A 25,577-nucleotide genomic window follows, 5' to 3' on the forward strand; every position below is an offset into this window, starting at 1 on the left:
AGCAAATGGGTATTTCCAAGATAAGTGGTAGTTTCATGGTCACCATTACTAGGACTTAGGCCATAAGACACATGAGCAGAAGTAGGCCATTCAGCCCATCAAGCCTGTTTTATCATTCAATGAGATCATGATCTGATAATCCTCACTCCCACTCTCCTACCTCTCCCCTTAGTTCCAGTACTGATTAGAAATCTATCTCAGCCTTGAATATACTGAATGACCCATCCTCTACAGTAAAGGATTCCACTTGTTTTCAATGCTATGATTATTAATTAAAATTAAAATCCACCAAATGCCTTGATGGGATTTGAATCCATGGAGAGTTTGGGCCTCTACTTTGCTAGTGCAGACCTATTGCCACTGTACCATTGTTTCTCCTCAAGCAGAATGGCGCAGAATTTGGAAATTGTTGACGTGTTTCCCCAGTGAATGGGGTCTGGGAGCAGTGGAAGGTCTATCTACAGCAATAGTTCTTATTTCTCCAGAGCTCCAGCTTATCTCTCCATGCTTCCAGCTCACTGCCTTTATTCCTGATGAAGGGCTTTTGCCCGAAACATCGATTTCGCTGCTCGTTGGATGCTGCCTGAACTGCTGTGCTCTTCCAACACCACTAATCCAGGAGAACCAAAAACCAGTCCATTTCCCTCAACGTAATTGCTGTCCGCTGTCCACTGTCCAGTCCCAGCTGGGAATGTTATGCTGCAGTGTAATGCAGGATATGGTCAGTATTGTGGAAATTTTGAGTCAGTGTGAAATCTGGCCATTGACACTTTGTTCCAGGTATATACAGAGTTACCATCTCTGAGCTGGAAGTGGGAACCACAGTCAGAAAATCTGGAAGTGCAGGATTCCCTGAACTGTCTGGAGTTTTACTCAAGGGCCTCTTAGAGTACATTATCAAAGCCTGATTGATGTCCAGTGGGAAAGGCTGTGATTTGGTTTTGTGGGGGGTTAGGTGGAGTGCTGGATGGGAGAGTGGGTGGGAAATGAGCTTGTGCTTGTATTTGAGACAGAGGTGGGGGGAATGAGATGGTATCGAGCTGGGAGGAGCAGAGACACCTTGGGGAGAGTTACTGATGATGGGGTGGGATCTAGAGGAGATAGGATGGAAGGGTTCGATGATCGGAGTGGGGTCAGCTGGAGATCTTGGAACTGGAAGCTCAGACTGATCACAGAGAGGAGATTTGTTTGCAGATTTCCAATCTTGCCCCTGGAAGTAAAACGCATACACTTCTCCCCTCTCGGGTAACTGCGTTTGGACTCAGTCTTCATCTATCTGATCTTTCCTGGCTTCTATTGACACCGTATTAAAAATACAATCGTGCAGCCTCCTCATCGAGGTTCAATGAGCAATCCTCCTGTTGACAGCGATTGACTCTGTACCCAGCTTCCCTCACCCTTCAGCCCCAGCAAACCTGACCCACTGCTTCCAATTATAATCTGGAGTCTGCTCCGATTCAAGTTCAAAATGTTTAACTTTGCACTTTATCCAAATCCAGTTATTTTGGGGGGGGGGGGCGGGGGGGGGGGTGAGATTGAGCAATAAGAGAGATGCTTGCTGGTGGTTTAACCTGAGCGTCACTACACCTCAGTCAAGGGGAGAGTTTGAGAAAGAGAGTTCATTCAGTTGGACAAACAGACAAAGCCTGTTGCTTCAAGACTTCAGAGAAGCTGAGAAAAGGAATCTTTTCTTTTTAATGTAAGTTGTTATCCCTTCAAATTGTTCAAGGAGTACAATTAATTAAAGCTCTTTCTGTTTAGTTGCAGATGTGACCGACCAAGTTTCTGAACAGCTGACAACCATGAAACACACAACTCCCCAGACTGGTAAACTTAATGAGTTTTCATTCACTTGGGGTAAAGTTGTTGTTATGTCAGCCACAGTAAGATATGGCTCCATGTAAATGTATTATTGTGAGTGTGTGAGACTGTCTGAAGTCAGTAAGTGGCTTCCTGCTTCTCCTATGGGCAGAGTGTAACCTACCCGATTGTAGACTCTGCTGCATCCATTTCATTTTCTGGGAAAATGCTGAGCTGAACTATTTCCTGAACATTAAAATGAAATAAACCTCAAACATACCCATCTAAGGGGGGTGGGGGTGGGGATGGGGGTGAGGGGAGTTGGGGGAGCAGACTTAATGTGGACTTTAGCATTTAAATCTTTCTGAATTCAGAAATCAACCTGATCTCAAGCTGCTAAGGAATCCTGAGCAAATGTTTTTCCCAGTGTGAGCCCATTTTGGAGTTTGGAAATTGCCATGACTCCTGGATGAGAGCTATGAGGATATTGGAGTGGGAGGGGTGCTGTGAAGGAGCAGAGTAATGACAGAAGAGGCAAAACAAGGGGCAGGAGGGAGAGGGGCAGGGCTCCATTATGGCCATTACTGCCTCAGAACCCCCAAAATCTCAAATCGTAATCCCAATTGGGAACACAACACCCACTTAGGAACCCAACACCCAGTTTGGAACATCCTTCCTTAGCCCTCTCACTGGCCTTTTAGAGAACCTCATTCTATGTTAGGGAATCCAAACAGAACAAAATCCTACACGTGAGGCGGCACAGTGGCTCAGTGGATAGCACTGCTGCCTCACAGCGCCAGGGACCTGGCTTCGATTCCAGCCTCGGGCAACTGTGTGGAGTTTGCACATTCTCCACGTGTCTGCGTGGGTTTCCTCCCACAATCCAAAGATGTGCAGGTCAGGCGAATTGGCCATGATAAATAATCCAAAGATGTGCAGGTCAGGTGAATTGGCCATAATAAATTGCCCATAGTGTTAGGTGCATTTGTCAGGGGTAAATGTGGGGAATAGGTCTGGGTGGGTTACTCTTTGGGGGGTTGGTCTGGACTTGTTGGGCTGAAGGGCCTGTTTCCATACTGTAGAGAATCTAATCATTTAGCAGGCTGACCAACATCTGGACCTGAACCACGTCCTTGATTTACAACCATAAGGAAACATATCAATGTAGGACCGTTGTAAGAGGCTAACTGTGAATATAAATTTCCTTTGAGATTATCCTTTCCTTTCTTGGTTAAGGAACAAGATTACAGTGATGTATTGGTTGATTTATTTGAAAGCAGTCTTAAAAATGCTCATTTAAAAGTGAGGACTGAAAACTATGATAATCATCTGAGAATGTTTTCAGCTAGATCCATCCGTCTGGTGAATGGGAACAACAGCTGTCAAGGCAGAGTGGAGATTTTCTACGGCAACAGTTGGGGAACCGTGTGTGATGATGAGTGGAATATTAAAAACGTGGCAGTGGTGTGCAGGCAGTTGGGATGTGGTGGTGCCGTTACTGCCACCGACCTGAGCTACTTCGGCTATGGCCGTGGCCCGATATTGCTGGACAACGTGAACTGTGAAGGGACGGAGTCGTCCTTGTCAGACTGTTTTAACCTCGGCTGGGGAAAGCACAACTGCAGACACCATGAAGATGCCGGTGCTATTTGTATAGGTAAGGCCGACATCAATCGCAACACACTTTTACATGGAAACCAACCAATCACACTGTTTCTTGCATGTTCAGGATATCCCAAGGTGCTTCTGGTGCAGGTGTCATTGTCATTTCAATGCGGCAGCCATTTTGCACCCAGGGAGGCCTAACTAATAGCATTGAGTAAATATGCTCATGTTATGGTCCCCTCAATATATTTTAAGAAGGTAACCTAGACCCTAACCTTTTCTTATTTTAAAGGTAGATGAGAAGTGCTGTGTTCCAGATGGGATGTGATTGGTCAAACTACTTGATGTTAAGCAAAACATAATTTATTGAAAAACCATAGTTAAAATAAAACAAAAGATAGAGAAATTTAGAATAACTTAACCAACTTATTGGAAAACTTAACCAAACAACATTGTTCTAATATAGCAACATCCAGCAAACACACACCTTGGCAAAAAGGCAAATTCAGACACAGTTTCTCAGATGCAGTTCTCCAATCCAGGAGGAAAAAGGATCCAGAGAAAAATCAGAGAAATTAGCAGCTAGGAGACATTCACTGAAGCTTCCAACTCTTTTGAGATTCCAAAGGCTTCTGCTCAAAACTAAATCTAAAAAGTAAAAAAAAAATAGAAACCTGATCTGTGAGAGCTGGCCACACCCATTCTGTCTCCAATGTCCCAATTAAAACAAACTCCCCAGCTTTCTCAAACTGTTTACTTTCTTAGAGACAGCTTGTCGCCTCTGCCTTATAACCTTCTTCAAAAAAAACCAACATGACTAAATAACCTGTTAAAGTGACAATATCATCACATTGAACAGGACAACACGATGCTTCTCTTAAACAGAAGTGTCACAGGATCTCCCATGTGAAGCCCAGAGGGCAGCATAGCTCATTCATAAGATAGCAACCCCCCCTCTCCCCCAAATAGTGCTATATTCCCTTGGTACTGCAACCAAGTGTCAAGGGAGATCTTGTGCTTGACCCCCCCACCCTGGAGTGGGACTTGAACCCATAACCTTGGAGCTCAGAGATGTTCAAAGATATGCAGTTTAGGTGGATTGGCCATGCTAAATTGCCCATAGTATTAAGGGATATGGAGGCTAGGTGGGTTAGCCATGGTAAATGTGGGGATAGAGGGATGGAGATCAGAGCTGAAAATGTGTTGCTGGAAAAGCGCAGCAGGTCATGCAGCATCCAGAGAGCAGGAGAATCAACGTTTCAGGCATGAGCCCTTCTTCAGGAAGGGCTGAAGAATTCCTGAAGAAGGGATCGTGCCCGAAACGTCGATTCTCCTGCTCTTTGGATGCTGCCTGACCTGCTGCGTTACAGGGATGGAATCAGGGGTTGGGATGCTCTTCTGGGGGTCGATGCAGACTTGATGGGCCGAATGGCTTCCATCTGCATTATAGGGGTTCTATGATGTTTCTGTGAACTCAGAGATTTTGAGGCCAGAGGAATTTAAACCACAGCCGGTTGGTTCCTTTATGCCCTCTAGATGTGGTATACACTTGGACATGGGGATCAGTTTCCTACAAAAGAACATGGTGAAGCTTGTGTCTTTTTTGAATTCCTTGAGAGCCTTCTGTTTCCTTTTTATTTTCCATGGCAATGCCTCGGACAGTTGGAGTCAACTTACCAACAAACCAGCGCTCTTTTCTCCTGTGGTATAAATAGTTGGGGTTGTTTGAGATTTGGCATTCTGTAATTGTCCTGATGAGCACAAGGCAAAAAGTTTCAGCTTCCTGTCTCTTCTCATCAATTAATGGCTTTTGCAACAAGGAACAGAATTATTTTGGAGCTCGTCCGATTTAATGAATAAAAATGCTTTTTGCCACCCTAGTTAGGATGTAAATCCCAACGGATCTGGTTTGCAGGTCAGTGAGATTCACTCTTTCCATTGCCTAGGTTCCAGCCAAATGCAGTGCTAGAAGAGTCCATTTGCAGCCGGCTCATGTCAGCCATTGCAAAGCCATGAGCCAAGGACGACATTTTGCTCTGGTTTTATACCACCTTGCCATCATGAGTGCGCTGCATGAGGGAGAGACAATTGACTGAGGAGCCACTTTACTGGCTCAGTGTCACTGACTGCCACTCCTTTCAGCCCTCCTCTCCTTTCTTATCACATCCTTTGTTGTCTCTTCCATGTCCCCTTTCCCCTCCCTTCTCTCCCCGCTCTGGTCTCTTCTCTAATGTTCCCTCCCCCCTTTTCTCATTCCCTCTCTCTCTCCCCTCTCTTTTCCACCTCCCCTCTTCTCACTGCTCTTCCTCTCTTTTCTCCTCCTCTCCCTATCGCCTCTCTCCTCTCCTTCCCATCTCTCTCCTGTCCTGTCCTGATCCCCCTCCTCATCTCCTTGCCTGTGGAATTCGCTCCCTACCCTCAAGTCATGGCATTTACCCACTTTACGTATTGAAACACCCATGATTCAGAGGGCGCTGACAGATGTAGGAAGCTTATTTCTCCTTCTGGGAGAGTCTAGAAGCAGAGGGCATCATCTGAGAGTGAAGGGGGTAATCCTTTTAAGGCAGAGATAAGGAGCAATGTCTTCTCTCTGAGGGAAGTTAATCTGTGGCATTCTTCACCACAGAGGACTGTCGAGGTTGGGACATTAAGTATATTCAAGTCTGAGAGATTTTTAATCAGTAAAGGATTCAGGAGCAAATGCAAGAAAGTGGAGTTGAGGATTATCAGATGAGCCATGATCTCACTGAATGACAGAGTGAACTCGATGGGCTGAATGGCCTGCTTTGCTTCCACATATTATGGCTTTATGGTCATCGAAACAATGCTATGGGATAGTTGGTACCAATATATTAAAAAAACAGCCCAGGTAGTTTCCATTTCCTGTAACTGATACATGTACTTCCTGCTTTTATTGTCACCCGCATGGCTCACGGGAAGACAGCAGCAAATTAGAAAGGAGCGGATATGAAAACTATGAGTCAAAAGTGAAGTGTGTGTGTAAACCATTGAAAAGTCATTCATAGCTTTGGTTAACCATAAGCAACACCAAAGGACTTTGCCAGCAAATTGTAAAAAAAAACCTAAACTACCAGGGAACGAAGGTACCATCATGAATTATAGCCCTCAAAGACCAAACCATCTGAAAGGAAATGATACAGGATTTTGCTTCAGCATCTGCTGTGTATGTTCTGTCGCCCCAGGGGCTCCCATAAAAGAAGCACTTGGAAAGCCCTAGAATTTGGCCAAGTTTCAATATTCTCCATGAATAAACAAATCCGTGTGGATAGGAATTGAGACATCCCAAATCGCCAGACAGTTCATCAGTCACTAACGGAGATCTGTATTTCATTTCAGAGTATAAAACTCCCGATGTGACAGGTTCTGGCAAACAAGCACCAGTAATAACCACGACAAGAACATCACAAGCATTGAAGACGGCAAAAGGTAATACACAAAATAATCAGTAACCATTGAACTATTTCAGAAGCTTTTAGCAGTGTGCATTGGGCTATGTAACCATGGGAACATGGTGTGATCGTTTTGTACGGGCAGTGTTCTTAAATTTAGTGATGAATGCATCAGTACTGGGTTGACTCTCATTGCTAAACTGTCTATCTTTGTTCCATTATTGCTGTCATACCTCACCCCTAACCTCCCTGTCATTCTTCAACAACAAGCCTCAATTGATTGTGCTCTGATATCGCCTCCATTGCCAAAGTGGGAATCTCTTACGTACTTGCTGCGTGTGTATGTGTGTCTGAATGTGTATGCATGTGTGTGTCTGTGTGTGTGTGTGTGTGTGTGTCTGTGTGTGTCTGTGTGTGTGTCTGAGTGTGTGTGTCTGAGTGTGTATGTGTATGTGTGTGTGTGTGTGTGTCTGAATGTGTATGTGTGTGTGTCTGAGTGTGTGTGTCTGAGTATGTGTGTGTGTGTGTGTCTGTGTGTGTGTGTCTGAGCGCGTGTGTGTGTCTGAGTGTGTGTGTGTGTGTGTCTGAGTGTGTGTGTGTGTCTGAGTGTGTGTGTGTGTCTGAGAATGTGTCTGAGTGTGTGTGTGTGTGTGTGTGTGTGTGTGTGTGGCTGAGTGAGTGTGTGTGTGTGTGTGTGTGTGTGTGTGTCTCTGTGTCTGTGTGTGTGTCTGAGTGTGTGTGTGTATGTGTGTCTGTGTCTGTGTGTGTGCGCGCCCCTGAGCGTGTGTTTGTGTGGGCATATTTAAACACAAGACATAGAAGCAAGTGCAAAGATGCATTATTCTTCCTGGAGTCTATGTTTTGCAAGGTTTTGAGCTTATCTGTTTATTTCAACAATCTAATAGTGCACTTGATTTCCTACACTGTGCTAGTTAATACCTCTACAGAGATATAGAGACATTTCTCAGTGCCTGTCATTTGTTGAGGAGGTTATTGCACGTTTGATTGGCAGGTTCTTGTGGCTAGGTTCCAGCACAGATTCATCTCTCTCTCTCTTTATCGTGGTGGCGTTTGTTATACATACGTCTTGAATTTGGACCTTCTTAAATCTGAAAATGCCCAGAGCCACTGACTGCAAACAAGTAAATGTGAATGCAATCATTCACCCAGTGCAGCAAGTTAGATTCTCCAAATGGTTGTGTATGCAGACACGCCCCCAGTGCAGTCACATTGCCTGTGTCATCAATGCCAATGGGATCCCTGCATCAAGGAATATGACCAAGAAAATACAAATGTATAAGGCAGACCTCAGGCTTGTTCCGCCATTCAATAAGGTCATGACCACTCTATTTGTATTTTGAATTCTTATCCACCCTAATCATCCTCGATTCCCCTGGTGAACAAGAGTCTATCCTTACCTTCCAACAATTCAATGACCCACACTTCACTGCTTTCTGAAACAGTGAGTTCCAAACTCTCTCAAATCTCTGAGAGAGAAACAAATTCTCCTCATCTCTGTCCTGAAAGGATGACCCTTGACCATTCATTGCAAAACTGTGCCCCCCACTACACACACACGCGCGCGCGCGCGCGCACACACACACACACCCTATCCCCTCCCATCTTGTAAAGACATTCAGGATCTTATACACCTCAATCGAGTCATCCCTCAATCTTCACTTGTGGAGGGTTAAGACCAAATTCTTAGCTTTTCCATGTACTTCACATGTTTATAGATCAATTCCAATCTTGGGATCGTTATTTACTCACTATTGCACCCCTAACACTTGTCCACCCGTTCCCCAGCCCTCACTGCTTCCCTCCCACTCGCTTCCTGTTGACTGGCTTTGGGAGCGAGAAAGAGAGGGTGAGTGGGTAGAGTGTTGGGGAAGAGAGGGAGATCGGGAGCCTGGTTCCAAGTGACAGAATGGTGTGCCAAGTGGAGCAGTGAGTGGAGTGAGGTTGGCATGGCAACTTTGGGCATCAGTACACCACCCATGGGTATATTGGTGGATTTAGCACTGGCTCCCAGTTCTAGGCTCACCTCAATGGCAGCAACATCGACTTCCTATTTCATTTTGTGGTCAGATTAGAAATCTATAGAGAAAGAGAATTTCTTCAAGCGGAGGGATCTGGGTACAGAGAGTAATTCAGAAAGCTAATAGAATGTTTTCATGTACTGCGAGGGAAATTAAATGCAAAATGCAATATACATCAGTTACAGAAGGCATTAGTCAGACTACCTTGTTAACCTACTGGATCAAATAGATATCTCCCTCAGGTTGACCCTCAGAGCTGTTCCTTCAAGCAAGGGCCCAAAATTCTGAAATTCCCTCTCTAGATGTTTTTGTTTCTCTAATTCTGGTTCCTACTTATAGAGTCGTAGAGATGTACAGCATGGAACAGACCCTTTGGTCCAACCCGTCCATGCCGACCAGACATCCCAACCCAATCTAGTCCCACCTGCCAGCACCCGGCCCATATCCCTCCAAACCCTTCCTATTCATATACCCATCCAAATGCCTTTTAAATGTTGCAATTGTACCAGCCTCCACCACTTTCTCTGGCAGCTCATTCTATACACATACCACCCTCTGCATGAAAATGTTGCCCTTTAGGTCTTTTTTATATCTTTCCCCTCACATCCTAAACCTATGCCCTCTAGTTCTGGACTCTCCCACCCCAGGGAAAATACTTTGTCTATTTATCCTTTTCATGCCCCTCATGATTTTATAAACCTCAATACGGTCAACCCACAGTCTTCGAAGCTCCAGGGAAAACAGCGCTAGCCTATTCAGCCTCTCCCTGTAGCTCAAATCTTCCAACCCTGGCAACATCCTTGTAAATCTTTTCTGAACCCTTTCAAGTTTCACAACATCTTTCCGATAGGAAGGAGACCAGAATTGCACACAATATTCCAACAATGGCTTAACCAATGTCCTGTACAGCCGCAACATGACCTCCCAACTCCTGTACTTAATACTCTGACCAATAAAGGAAAGCATACCAAACGTCTTCTTCACTTTCCTATCTACCTGCGACTCCACTTTCAAGGAGCTATGAACCTGCACTCCAAGGTCTCTTTGTTCAGCAACACTCCCTAGGACCTTACCATTAAGTGTATAAGCCCTGCTAAGATTTGCTTTCCCAAAATGGAGCACTTCACGTTTATCTGAATTAAACTCCATCTGCCACTTCTCAGCCCATTGGCCCATCTAATCAAGATCCCATTGTAATCTGAGGTAAACTTCTTTGCTGTTCACTACACCTCCAATTTTGGTGTCATCTGCAAACTTACCAACTACACCTCTTATGGTCACATCCAAATCATTTATATAAATGATGAAAAGTAGTGGATTCAGCACAGATCCTTGCAGTACTTCACTGGTCACAGGCCTCCAGTCTGAAAAACAACCTTCCTCTACCCTCTGTCTTCTACCTTTGAGCCAGTTCTGTATCCAAATGGCGAGTTCTCCCTGTATTCCATGGGATCTAACCTCGCTAATCAGTCTCCAATGGGGAATCTTGTCGAATGCCTTACTGAAGTCCATTTAGATTACATCTACTGCTCTGCCCTCATCAATCCTCTTTGTTATTTCTTCAAAAACCTCAATCAAGTTTTGAGACATGATTTCCCATGCATAAAGCCATGTTGACTATCCCTATCAGTCCTTGCCTTTTCAAATACATGTACATCCTGTCCCTCAGGATTCCCTCCAACAACTTGCCCACCACAGAGGTCAGACTCTCTGGTCTATAGTTCCCTGGATTGTCCTTACCACCTTCCTTAAACAATGGCACCACATTTGGCAACTTCCAGTCTTTCAGTACCTCACCTGTGACTATCGATGATACAAATACCTCAGCAAGGGGCCCAGCAATCACTTCCTTAGCTTTCCACAGAGTTCCAGGGTATACCTGATCAGGTCCTGGGGATTTATCCACTTTAATGCATTTCAAGACATCCAGCACTTCCTCCTCTGTAATATGAAGTTTTTCAAAATGTCACCATCTATTTCCCTACATTCTATATTTTCCATGTCCTTTCCCACAGTAAATACTAATGCAAATTACTTGTTTCGTATCTCTCCCATTTTCTGTGGCTCCACACAAAGGCCGCCTTGCTGATTTTTGAGGGGCCGTATTCCCTCCCGAGTTACCATTTTGTCGTTAATGTAAACCCTTTGGATTCTCCTGAACTCTATTTGCCAAAGCTCTCCCATGTCCTCTTTTTGCCCTCCTGACTTCTCTCTTAAGTATACTCTTTCTGCCTTTATACTCTTCTAAGGATTCACTCGATCTATCTTGTCTATACCTGACATATGCTTCCTTCTTTTTCTTAACCAAAACCTCAATTTCTTTAGTCATCCAGCATTCCCTATACCTACCATCCTTTCCTTTCACCCTGACAGGAATATACTTACTCTGGACTCTCGTTATCTCATTTCTAAAGGTTTCCCATTTTCAGCAGTCCCTTCACCTGCCCCCAAGCAACTTTTGAAAGTTCTTGTCTAATACCATCAAAATTGACACTCTTTAAAAACTATATTTTTGCACTAGCTTTTGGCCTCTCTCCTAGTACCAACTTAAGTGGTCTGGAGTCTAACACAATGTTTCTGTGCAGCACTAGAAGATATTTGACTGTGTTAAATGTGCTACATAAATTATTCCTAAGTTATTGTTGCTGCTGTTGTAGAATTTATTCTGCCTGCTATTTCATTTCTCACTATGAATGTAGGACTAAGTCAAAGAAAAACGACCACCATAGTTTTAAATATCAATTGAAGAAATGCAGTTTTCTATCACTGGTATCCACACACACCAACAAAATGGGACCCCAGTTCGACTGGGACAATAAATCCATCCTGGGACAGGCTAAACAAAGACATGCATGGGAATTCCTACATGCCTGGCATTCAAACAGGAATTCCATTAACAAACATATTGATTTGGATCCCATTTACCAAACTCTCAGAAACAGAACTGGAAATGATATCACCCACCGCAACAAACTGAGAGAATCATAGAGTCATACAGATGTACAGCATGGAAACAGACCCTTCCATGCCGTCCAGAAATGTACGGGGTGATGGATTCTCAGGGGAATGTAACACGAACAGCCAAGTTTTCTGGTGTTGAGACTGGCTTTAATGCAACGAGGGTACGTCGGCTTCCAAGAAGAGAGGTAAATAGCAAGCAGGACAGAACATTAATGCTTCACCAGAGGCTCACTGATGATGTTACCTAGCATGGTGACATAATGTCTGAGAACAAACCCATCAGTTCAGTGCAAACGTACAACCTAGTTCTTTCTGCAAATTAGGCGCTCACTTCCTTCCTCCAAGTCATTAATGTATATTGTAAACCTTTCTTTCAAACTCCCATTATATCTCTCCTTATAATCTTTCCAACTGTGTGGCCATTGTTAAGACTCCTTTACACCAATCCCACAAATAACTTCATGCCTTTTTCCATTTCACATTTCTCAATCTCGCCCAAACTGTTTCTACACCCTCGCTTCCTGTCAACTCTTTCTGTTGTGCTCATACCAACATTCAGTCTTAGGCCCTGCTGCGAATGGTTTCTGATCTTCTTGTGCCTCCTAAATGTGAAGTAGCCTTCAATATTCAGATCCCAGTACATATCAGCTTGTTGCCATGTCTCTGACATGGGCACCAGATCATATTTATTAATTTCTACTTGTGCTCTCATGTCTCTCTTTCTAATGCAATATGAACACAGCCACAGACCCTCAAGTTTTGTCCTTTCCTTATTGTTGTAACCCAGTTTTATATACTGTTTAACTCTTATTGTTCATCATTTCCCATCTTAATACCATTTTCTCTTGCATTATTTCGACTCTTTGGTTTGCATATTTTCCTGAATTTGATCACTTTCACCCAGTACTTCATTTCAAATGCTCATGAGTTCCATTGGTATGTGGCTCACGACAACTCTGATCCCCCACCATGTTTCAGACTTAGCCTGTCCCAATGTCACAGACCCCAGTACCGGTGCCAGTGCTCCATGAACTGGAACCCATCTCTATCACATCAGTCTCTAAGCCACACATTCATTTCTCTAACCTTGCGTGCTTTATGTCGATTTTCACATGGCTCAGATAATAATCCCACAGGTTACTGGCTTAGCAGTGCTGCTTCTTAATTTCATGCCTACCTCCTTGTGCTGACTTCCTTTCCATCTATTACCTGTGACATCCTTCTCCTCCCACTCTACGTCCTTCTTGTGCCTTGAGCAGATGTCCCATACCGGCACCAGGCAGGCAACATGGCATTTTATTTCACTGACCATCATTGTGATTCTATTTTGATGTGATATAGCAGCACCTATAGAACTTGCCTTTCAAAATCTCCTCAATCCTAGCCTATGGGTCCCCCTTGGACCGGAACCCTATGTAGTGCTATGACCCATATGTCTGACCACCCAAGCCTGAGTGTAAGTTGTAGGGTCTGCTCAAGTGCTCACCTCCAATGCAGAATGCACGTGTGGGAATACTGCACACAGTTTCCTGACTAGCACCATTATTCAGGGGTGATTAAAACAAAACCCACATTATGGCATTGGTGTCTGCCATCTTGGAATCCAGGTCCAGCCCATCATCTTAAATACCACCTGGCCCTGTTACAACATGAACATGTGGCTATGCCCCAGCTGATATGTTACATTTCTGGTTACCCTTCCCTAACATTCATCTCCACAGGGATCACTGGTAACAGCAGGAATGCTGGGAGATTTCCCTTGGAGCCTCCAGGTGTGGGAGGTGGACCAAGTGGGAAGGGTTTGGAGCCAGGAGCATGGGCTGGAGAAGGAGAGGCTGAGGGTGGAGCCAGTAGGTGCAGACCTCCAGCTGCTGAAGAACTAGACAGACCGCCAGGACATCAACCCCGAGACCAATATGTCACATGGAGAGGAGCATTTCCTTTGCGTCTGGAATCATCTGGTTCAACTGGTCACAGGAAATTAGGAATAGAAGCGCCATCACTTGACCCTTGCTAGCTAGCTGATTGAGATCAGGAGCCAAGCTGTCGACTGGGTTTGGAGTGTGGTGTCAGTTTCTATTGTAAATAGCTTTGTTTCTCTGAGTCACACACTCCATTAGTGTTGGAATTTGATGCAAGTGGAACACAGGATCCCTGTATATAACCTTCAGACAGCCCCAATGCTTGAATCACATGTAATAGCACAATTCAGTCAATCTGACCATTTTGAGACCACAAGGTGACAACGTCACCCAGCCATTATCAAGCGCCCACTTCCTCCCTGTCAATGTGGCCACGCACTGATCTGAGGAAAGCATGAGACACAAAGTGACACTGAACAGCGAGTTTTATTCAGATGATTCGGAAATCAGTGGGTCAGGAGTTACTGCAGCTACACAGTTGAGCTGAGCCTGGATTACAGAAATCACAGTTAGTTTCCTCAGGCAGATCTCACAGTCATTCGTGTTTCCTTTTGGTTACTCATTTCAGCATGCAACATAAGCCACCGAAGCAGTGTATATCTTTCCAAATCTCATTGTTCCTACATGTGTATCTGCATGTCCCTCCATCCTCCTCACAAAGAGTACTAATCCCTGTGAATTAGAAAGTGAGAGTACATTAATGTCAGCAGTCAGATCCTGTGAGCTTCCAGGTCTGGGCTAACTGAGCGTGATGTGGACGTCTCCAGTACACAGTGCTCCCAGTGTGGCTAACTCAAAGTACATGGAGACCTGACTTGCAGACACTGCTCCAAATTTGGTCTGACCAAGGTACAGGATGGCCTGAATTGTAGACATTGAGATTGAAGGAATATTTTCCAAGACTTGATCACTATTAAACATTGCAAGTTGCATCCTAGCAAAAGAATAATATGAAATTTGACGCTGAATCACAAAAGCGGATATTAGGAACAGTTGTAAAAAAGCTTCCCCAAAGAGCTCGGTCTGAAGGACAATTCCGAAGGAGGGGAGGGAGAAAAGGGTGGGAAGATATGGAAGGAATTCCTCAGCCTAGCCCCCCCCCCCCCCAGATAGCTGATGGCACCATTTGCAAATTGCTTAAAATCTTAAGAAGGTTTGGAGGTTTCAATTTACACAGGAATGCAGCTATCCAGAAGGGTTTTGGGACTGGAGATCATTACAGAGGCAGGGAGGGAAGGGACCATGAGGGGATTTGAAGATATTAAGATAATAATGCAAGTTATCACTCAGGGACAGCTCAGGGGGGATAAACAAGGTGGCTGAGGATCACCCCTTAGTTGATAATCAGTGAGGTTGGATAATTACACAACATTTTTCGAACAGTTCAAAACTGAGACTGAAATCTTTATATATGGGGTGTGTTTTATGTTTTAAGGAACTGATGGACTTAAGGCAAATATCAGTCACATTTATATTGTGTAGGGCACGGTCTTCTGTATCTGAATGGCATCTGTCTCTACTGTGAATATTTGCAAATAAAGAGTGATGTACTTACCTCCAAGGATTGGCCTGTCTATGAACACTTCATTAGCAGTGACGGACTGGCCAAGGACCAGGGACCCAATGAACAAAAGCAGTGCTGACCTCATTCTCTGCTGCTCTCCTCACAGTCACAATGAGAGAGCTGGAGCACGGAGGCTTTTGAAATGAACACACAGGTTAGTCTGTAGTTATACATCACCCAGACACATTGAGGATTGGCTCTACTTCTGACACGTGGAAGGGACAGTTCCCTTCCGGAGACGAACAGTAATTGGAATCAAGATTCCAGTCTTACAGTCTGTTTGCTTTATTAATCGACAGAGAAGTAGAGCCGGGTAATGACTGAACATGGCTTGGAAAGGGTAGACGCTAGGAAATTGTTTCTGTTAGGCGAGGAGACTAGGACCCGTGGACACAGCCTTAGAATTAGAGGGGGTCAATTCAGAACAGAAATGCGGAGACATTTCTTCAGCCAGAGAGTGGTGGGCCTGTGGAATTCATTGCCGCAGAGTGCAATGGAGGCTGGGACGCTAAATGTCTCCAAGGCAGAGATTGATAGATTCCTGATGTCACGAGGAATTAAGGGCTACGGGGAGAATGCTGGTAAGTGGAGTTGAAATGCCCATCAGCCATGATTGAATGGCGGAGTGGACTCGATGGGCCGAATGGCCTTACTTCCACTCCTATGTCTTATGGTCTTATGTTGAAAACAGATCTTCTATCTTTAACATAAAAACCATTCTTCAGAAAAATTGAGCCATTTGGCCCATTTGTCTTTTTAAATTTACTGAATCATACCAACATAACCTCTTCTCAGTTTCCTGCTGTCGTGCCTTTGTTTCCCTTTATAATTATTCATCTAACTCCCCTATTTAATGGTACGATTAGATCGCTGAGAAGTATCCCACCCAGATCCACTCCCCTACCCTATTACTGTACATTTCCCTGACTAACGCCTCTAACTACACATCCCGGAACACTATGGGGCAATTTAGCATGGCCAATCCACCTGACCTGCACATTTTTGGACTGTGGGAGGAAACCAGAGCACCCAGAGGAAACCCACATGCAGGGAAAATGTGCAAACTCCACACGGACAGTTGCCCGAGGCTAAAATCGAACCTGGGTTCCTGGTGCTGTGAGGCAGCAGTGTAAACCACTGTGCCACTCACGATCTGCTTCTGATAAGTTTGAAACAGAACATTTCAATCACAACTGAGTGCAGGAAGGAATTCTCCTCATCTTCCAACTGGTTAGAGTCATGGAGATGTACAGCACAGAAATAGACCCTTCGGTCCAACCCGTCCATGGCGACCAGATATCCCAACCCAATCTAGTCCCACCTGCCAGCACCCGGTCCATTTTCCTCCAAACCCTTCCTATTCATATACCCATTCAAATGCCTCTTAAATGTTGCAATTGTACCAGCCTCCACCACTTCCTCTGGCAGCTCATTCCATACACGTACTACCCGCTGCGTGAAAATGTTGCCCCTTAGGTCTCTTTTATATCTTTCCCCTCTCACCCTAAACTATGCCCTCTAGTTCTGGACTCCCCGACCCCAGGGAAAAGACTTTACCTATTTATCCTATCCATGCCCTTCATAATTTTGTAAACCTTAATAAGGTCACCCCTCAACCTCCGACACTCCAGGGAAAACAGCCCCAGCCTGTACAGCCTCTCCCTATAGCTCAGATCCTCCAACCCTGGCAACATCTTTTCTGAACCCTTTCAAGTTTCACAACATCTTTCCAATAGGAAGGAGACCAGAATTGCATGCAATATTCCAAAAGTGGCCTAACCAATGTCCTGTACGGCCGCAACATGACCTCCCAACTCCTGTACTCAATACTCTACTCAATAAAGGAAAGCATACCAAACGCCTTCTTCACTATCCTATCTACCTGCGACTCCACTTTCAAGGAGCTATGAACATGCACTCCAAGGTCTCTTTGTTCAGCAACACTCCCGAGGACCTTACCATTAAGTGTATAAGTCCTGCTCAGATTTGCTTTCCCAAAATGCAGCACCTTGCATTTATCTGCCATTTCTCAGCCCATGGAGAAACTGAGGACTGCAGATGCTGGAGATCAGAGCTGAAAAATGTGTTGCAGGAAAAGCGCAGCAGGTCAGGCAGCATCCAAGGAGCAGGAAGATCGACGTTTCGGGTATAAGCCCTTCTTCAGGAATGAAGGGCTGCCTGAAGAAGGACTTATGCCTGAAACGTCGATTCTCCTTCTCTTTGGATGCTGCCTGACCTGCTGCGTTTTTCCAGCAACACATTTTTCACTTCTCAGCCCATGGCCCATCTGGTCCAGATCCTGTTGTAATCTGAAATAACCAAAGTTTGTGAGAAGATTTGTAGCTCGGGTGCTCGTTGTTGTGGTTCTGTTCGCCGAGCTGGGAGTTTTTGTTGCAGATGTTTCGTCCCCTGTCTAGGTGACATCCTCAGTGCTTGGGAGCCTCCTGTGAAGCGCTTCTGTGATCTTTCCTCCACCATTTGTAGTGGTTTGAATCTGCCGATTCTAGTTGTCAGTTCCAGCTGTCCTTTGCAGTGGTCGGTATATTGGGTCCAGGTCGATGTGCTTATTGATTGAATCTGTGGATGAGTCTGTTTACCCTACCTATGCCCCTCATGATTTTATAAACCTCTACCAGCTCACCCCTCAGCCTCCGATGCTCCAGGGAAAACAGCTCCAGCCTGTTCAGTCTCTCCCTGTAGCTCAAACCCTCCAACCCTGGCAACTTCCTTGTAAATCTTTTCTGAACACTTTCATGTTTCACAACATCCTTCCAATAGGAGGGAGACCAGAGGGGTCCTATTTTCTCCCTCGTTACCATTTTGTCCTTAATGTATTTATAAAATTCGTTTCAATTCTCCTTAACCCTATTTACCAAAGTTATCTCATGTCCCCTTTTTGCCTTCCTGATTTCCTCCTTAAGAATGCTCCTACTGCATTTATACTCTTCTAAGGCTTCACTCAATATCTGCTGTCTATTACCGGACATGTCCTTCCTTTCTGTTATCAATTACCTTCCACTGGTACCTAAGTGTACTACTCTGAAATTCTCCATGACAAGTATTTGCAAAGTTCTCCCTGTTACCCTGGGACCATAACGTACTGATCGACCAACATCACTTCCTCTCAGCTCCTGGGTGTGACCTTATTCATGCTCATGGGAGCCTGCTGTGTGAACACTGGCTGCCAGGTAACCTACACTGCAGCAATGAATACATGTCACCAGGAATCGATGGACGTAGAGATCTCTGGGAGAGCCCGTGGCTGAGGAAAGTGTGAATAAGAAGCCAACCTTTTATTCTACCCTTTCTGACAGGTCTACATTGCCTTCCCCTCGTTTTCTGTTCAGCCTCTCACCTCCTCTCCTTTTTCTCTTTTATTCACCCTACCCCATTATCTCTGCTTCTCTCAAATTCTGACTACACACTCCCTGTCTGAAACTCTCTCTCCCTCCTACCTCTCCATTCTCTCCCTATTTGCTTCCCTCTTTACCTCCCTGCCCCCCCCAACTCGTTCTCACATTGCGTCTCAGTTTCACTGCTGGTGGTTTCTCCATCTCCGTCTCAGTTTTCCTCTGATGCTGTCTCTCTGTGTCTCTCTCACCCTGCCTTCACCATCTGACAGATTGTGAAGTAGTCCTCATTTTAAACTGTCTTTGGTTTGTGAAGTGTTTACCTCCAAGACAGAACTGCATTGTCACCAGTTGCCGTCCAGCCCAAAATTCTTTAGCAAGAAGCACAGGATGAGCTGCCGCAGAATAGGAGCTAGCAGCGAGCTGCCTGTCTGTCAGGACAATAGGCAGACTCACTGAATGTCGACAGATCAGCGATAAAAATCATTAAAAACTGTGCAGGGGTTTTACATGAAGGTAACACACACACACGGACACACACACACACGGACACATACACTCAATCACTCTCAGACACACACTCACTCACTTTCTCACATGCACTCACACACACACACGCACACACACATTCTCTCTCTCTCTCTCACTGACACACACACATTCTCCCTCTCCCTCTCATAAAAACACTCTCACACACATTCTCCCTCTCTCACTGACACACACAAATACATTCTCTCTCTCTCTCACACATATTCTCTCTTTTTCTCTCTCGCACACACACTCTCTCTTACACACACTCACTCACTCACACATCCATTCTCTCTCTCTCATACACACATTATCTCACTCTCTCTTACATACACTCTCACACACATATTCTCTCTCTCTCTCACTCACTCACATGATCACACATTCTCTCTCTCTCTCACGCAAACACTCTCACACAAACATATCTCTCACTCTCACGCAAACACATTCTCATACAAGCTCATTCTCTCTTTCACTCATTTACACACACGCACAAATTCTCTCTCACACACACAAACACATTCTTTCGCACACACCTTCACACGAACACATTCTCTCTCACACACACATTCTCTCACTCTCTCTTACACACACACACACACTCAGACAAACACATTCTCTCTCGCACACACTCTCACACAAACACATTCTCTCTCACACAAACACATCCTCTCTCACACAAACAGACATTCTCTTTCTCACACACACAAACCCTCTGACACAAACATATTCTCTCTCAAACACACTATCACACAAACACATTCTTTCGCTCTCTCTCTGTTACACTGACACACACACATGTTCACACACACATTCTCTCTCTCACACACACAAACACTCTGACATACACACACCTCCCAATCAGCTCCATACCTAATTCCTTCAGTTGACACAACAATCATTTGATCCAGACATCGATTGGCACTAAAAGTCCCTCTCGACTCACCTACTCAAACAGAGTTTAGATTAGGGTGGCACTGGAAAAGCACAGCATTTCAGGCAGCATCCGAGGAGCAGGAAAATCGATGTTTCGGGCAAAAGCCCTTCATCAGGAATACAGCTCTTTGAATCAGTATATTATTGTGATTTTATGCAATCCAATTTTTACTGGAGCTTCAAGATCAGCTCCAGCCTCTGAATTCTCAACAATAGGGACAGCAAGTCAACGGGATGGCTTAGAGAATGGTATCATTTATCGTAAGGGGAATTAAATGCAACAATGGGAGGTTCTGTTTCCATTGTAAAGGGTATTGGTGAGACCCAGTTCTGAAATACTGTGTGCAGTGTTGTCGTGAAACAGAAATGTGATATACATCATGCTGCCATCACTGTATTAAGGCATGTGACCTAATAATATAGAGGGCTCAGTCTCCATCTTACTGACTCCTGTCCTCCTGCAGCATGACATGCTGAGGGAAGTGACCTTCAGTATATCTGACTGATTTCCTTAGTTTCAGCCCAGACCTGTGAGTGCAAATGTAGGTATTCGGTGCTGTACTACTTTGTACAACATGACCTGTGCCTCATATTAATGCACCAGGAGCTAACATAAGTACCAGATCACAATAATTGAAGATCAGATGTCATGTCATACAATATGAATCTCCTTATTTAAGGGAGCATTGAAATGCAGTGGAAACAGGTCAGAGAAGGCTTACTACACTACAGCTGGAATGTACTGATTGTCTTACAAGGCATGGTTACACAAGCGAGGTTGGAGTTTAGAAGAGTCAAAGTCAATGTAATAAAAATGTACAAAATGGAGAAAGACTGCAGAAAGCTGTAGCCCAAAGGAATTGAGACCCTCACGCATGAAATACAAAAAGTTGGCAGATAAGTTCAGAGGCTAAAGGGAAGGTACATGAGATATTACAGTCATAGAGATGTACAACATGAAAACAAACCCTTCGTTCCAAGGCATCCATGCTGACCAGATATCCTAAATTAATCTACTCCCATTTGCCAGCATTTGACCCATATCCCTCTACACTCTTCCTGTTCATATCCCCATCCAGATGCTTTTCAAATGTTGTACTTGTACCAGCCTCCACCACTTCCTCTGGCAGTTCATTCCATACACACACTAACCTTTGTGTGAAAATGTTGCCCCCAAGGTCCCTTTTAAATCTTTCCCCTCTCACCCTAAACCTATGCCCTCCAGTTCTGGACTCCCATACCTCATGGAAAAGATTTTGTCTATTTATCCTATCCATGCCCCTCATAATTTTGTAAAACTCTGTAAGGTCACCCCACAGCCTCTGACGCTCCAGGGAAAACAGCCCCAGCCTGTTCAGCCTCTCCCTATAGCTCAAATCCTCCAACCCTGGTAACATCCTTGTAAATCTTTTCTGAACCCTTTCAAGTTTCACAACATCCTCCCTATAGGAGAGAGACCAGAATTGCATATGATATTCCAAAAGTGGCCTAACCAATGGCCTGTACAGCCGCAACATGACCTCCCAACTCCTGTACTCAGTACTCTGACCAATAAAGGAAAGCATACCAAATGCCGCCTTCACTATCCTATCTACCTGTGACTCTACTTTCAAGGAGCTATGAACTTGCACTCCAAAGTTTCTTTGTTCAGCAACACTCCCCAGGACCTTACCATTAAGTGTATAAGTCCTGCTCTGATCTGCCTTTCCAAAATGCAGCACCTTGCACTTATCTAAATTAAACTCCATCTGCCACTCCTCAGCCCATTGGCCCATTTGATCAAGATCCTGTTGTAATCTGAGATAACTTTCTTTGCTGTCCACTACACCTCCAATTTTGGTGCCATCTGCAAACTTACTAACTATACCTCCTATGTTCACATAACAAAAAGCAATGGACCCAGCACCAATTGTTGTGACACTCCACTGGTCACAGGCCTCCAGTCTGAAAAACAACCCTCCACCATCACCCTCTGTCTTAAACCTTCAAGCCAGTTCTATATTCAAATGACTAGTTCTCCCTGGATTCCATATGATCTAACCTTGCTAGCCAGTCTACCATGAGGAACCTTCTTGAAAGCCTTACTTAAGTCCATATAGATCAAGTCCACCACTTTGCCCTCAAGAATCCTCTTTGTTACTTCTTCAAAAAACTCAATCAAGTCAGTGATACGTGCTTTCCCACAGGCAAAGCCATGTTGACTATCCCTAATCAGTCCTTGTCTTTCCAAATACATGTACATCCTGTCCCTCAGGATTCCCTCCAATAACATGCCCACCACCGACATCAGGCTCACTGGTCTATTGTTCTCTGACTTGTCCATACCACTCTTCTTAAACAGTGGCACCACATTAGCCAACCTCCAGTCTTCCTGCACCTCACCTGTGACTTTCAACTCAGCAAGGGGCCCAGCAATCATTTACCTTGCTAAGGTATACCTGATCAGGTCCTGGGATTTATCCACCTTTGTGCATTTTAAGACATCCAGCATCTCCTCCTCTGTAATATGGACATTTTTCAAGATGTCACCATTTACTTCTCCACATAATATAGCTTCCATATACTTCTCCACAGTAAACACTGATGCAAAGTACTTGTTTAGTATCTCCCCCATCTCCTGAAGTTCCACACTTGCTAATCTTTGAGGGGCCCTATCCTCTCACTTGTTACCCTATTCTCCCTCATTACCCTTTTGTCTTTAATGTATTTGTAAAATCCCATTGGATTCTCCTTAACCCTATTTGCCAAAGGTATCTCATGTCCTCTTTTTGCCCTCCTGATTTCCCTCTTAAGTATGGTCCTACTGCCTTTATACCCTTCTCAGGATTCCCTCGATCTCTGCTGTCACTACCTGACATATGCTTCCTTCTTTTTCTTGACCAAACTCTCCAATTTCTTTAGTCATCCATCATTCCCTATAGCTACCAGCCTTCCCTTTCACCCTGACAGGAATATACTTTCTCTGGACTCTCGATATCTAATTTCTGAAGGCTTCCCATTTTCCAGCCGTCTCTTTACCTGCGAACATCTGCCTCCAATCAGCTTTTGAAAGTTCTTGTCTAATACTGTCAAGATTGGCCTTTCTCCAATTTAGAATTTTGACTTTTATATCCAGTCTATCCTTTTCCGTCACTATTTTAAAACTAATAGAATTATGGCCATTGGTCCCAAAGTGCTCCCCCACTGACACCTCAGTCACCTGTCCTGCCTTATTTCCCAAGAGTAGGTCACATTTTGCACCTTCTCTGGTAGGTGCATCCACGTGCTGAATCAGAAAATTTTCTTGGATGCACTTAACAAATTCCTCTCCATCTAAACTCTTAACACTATGCCAGTCCCAGTCTTCGTTTGGAAAGTTAAAATCCCCTACCATAATCACCCTATTATTCTTACAGATAACTGAGATCTCCTTACAAACTTGTTTCTCAATTTCCCGCTGACTACTGGGGTCTACAGTACAATCCCAATAAGATGCTCATCTCTTTCTTAATTCTCACTTCGACACAAATAACTTGCCTGAACATGTTCCCAGGAATAGCCTCCCTCAGCACAGCTGTAATGCTATCCCTTATCAAAAACGTCACTTCCTCTCCTCTCTTGCCCCCTTTCTGTCCTTCCTGTAGCATTTGTATCCTGGAACATTAAGCTGCCAGTCCTGTCCATCCCTGAGCCATGTTTCTGTAATTGCTATGTCCCTAACCATGCCCTGAATTCCCTGTTAGGCCTCTTGCATTGAAATAAGTGCAGTTTAATTGATCAATCCAACCTTGTTCTCTGTATTCTTTCTCCCTGCCCTGACTGTTTGACTTGTTCCCTTTCCTAACTATATCAGTCTCAGACTTATCTCTTTCTTCACTATCTCCCTGAGAACCTCCTCACCTTGACCCCGGTGTTGGACAAAGTTAAACATCACCCGACATCAGGTTACAGTCCAACAGGTATATTTGGAAGCACTAGTTTTTTGGAGCGCTGCTCCTTCATCAACAGGGATGAAGTTGTTATAGCAGGGATCAGTGCTGGGGCTGTAATTATTTACAATATATGTCGGTGATTTGGACGAGGAAGGTGAAAAAACGATACCTAAGTTTGCAGATGGCACAAAGATAATTGCGAAGTGGGAATAAAAAATGAATATTATTTAAATTGAGAAAAGTTACAAAATGCTGCAGCAGAGAGGGATTTGAGAGTTAGAGAGTCATAGAGCTGTATAGCAGAAACAGACCCTTCAGTCTAACCTATCCATGCTGATCAGACATCCTAAATTAGTCTTGTCTCATTTGCCAGCATTTGGCCCATATCCCTCTAAGAGAAAGTGAGGATTGCAGATGCTGTCGAGTCAGCGTTGAAAAGTGTGGCGCTGGAAAAACACAGCAGGTCAGGCAGCACCCGAGGAGCGAGAGAGTCGACATTTTGGGCATAAGGCCTTCATCAGGAACATGAGGGTGAGGTTAAGGGGGCTGGGAGATAAATAGGAGGATGGGGTAGGGGTGGAGTCATATAGCTATCCAGATGCCTTTTAAATGTTGTAATTGTACCAGCCTCCTCCACTTCCTCTGGCAGCTCATTCCATACACGTACCACCACTTGAAAAGGTTAGCCCTCAGGTCCTTTTTAAATCTTTCCCCTGTCACCTTAAACCCAATGCCCTCTAATTCTGGACCTCCCTAGTCTGGGAAAAAGACCTTGGTTATTCACCCTATCCATGCCCCTCATGATTTTATAAACCCCTATTGTGTCACCCCTCAGCCTTTAACACTCCAGGGAAAACATCCCCAGCCTGTTCAGCCTCTCCCTAAAGCTCAAATCCTCCAACTCTGGAAACATCCTTGTAAATCTTTTCTGAACCCTTTCAAGTTTAACAACATCTTTCCGATAGCAGGGAGATCCGAATTGAATGCAGTATTCAAAAGGTGACCTAACCAATGTCCTGTACAGCTTCAAATGCTCTCCCAACTCCCATTCTCAATGCTCTGACCAATAAAGGAAAGCATACCAAATGCCTGCTTCACTATCCCGTCTACCGGTGAATCCACTTTTAAGAAATTATGACCCTGCACTCCAAGGGTTCTTTGTCCTGCCCTGTTTTGCCTTAACAAAATGCAACACCATATGTTAATCCAAATTAAACTCCATCTGTTACTCCTCAGTCCATCTGATCAAGGTCCCATTGTCCTCTGAGGTAACCTTTTTCACTGCCCACTACACCATCAATTTTGGTCTCATCTGCAAACTTACTAACTATACCTCCTATATTCGCAACCACATCATCGCTATAAATGACAAAAAGCAGTGGACCCAACACCAATCCTGTCAGTACATCATTGGTCACAGGTCTCCAGTCCAAAAAAATCTCTGTTCCTCCAACCTTCAAGCTAATTTTGTATCTAAATGGCTAACTCTCTCTGGATTCCATGTGGTTAAACCTTGTTAATAAGTCTACCTGCGGAACCTTGTCATGTGCC

The 25,577-nt window shown here is 44.5% G+C and overlaps 1 protein-coding gene across 1 annotated transcript in view; it reads left to right on the forward strand.

Moving 5' to 3' along the window:
• LOC132830271 (scavenger receptor cysteine-rich domain-containing group B protein) overlaps positions 1-25,577 on the forward strand; it is an 84,705-nt gene that overhangs the window by 46,847 nt on the left and 12,281 nt on the right. The window contains exons 7-9 of the mRNA XM_060847814.1: positions 3,150-3,457; positions 18,544-18,574; positions 24,288-24,301. Coding sequence (XP_060703797.1) covers positions 3,150-3,457; positions 18,544-18,574; positions 24,288-24,301 — 353 coding nt within the window. The remainder of the gene's footprint in view (positions 1-3,149; positions 3,458-18,543; positions 18,575-24,287; positions 24,302-25,577) is intronic.

The sequence above is a fragment of the Hemiscyllium ocellatum genome, chromosome 31, assembly GCF_020745735.1.
Source record: "Hemiscyllium ocellatum isolate sHemOce1 chromosome 31, sHemOce1.pat.X.cur, whole genome shotgun sequence".
Lineage (NCBI taxonomy): Eukaryota > Metazoa > Chordata > Chondrichthyes > Orectolobiformes > Hemiscylliidae > Hemiscyllium > Hemiscyllium ocellatum.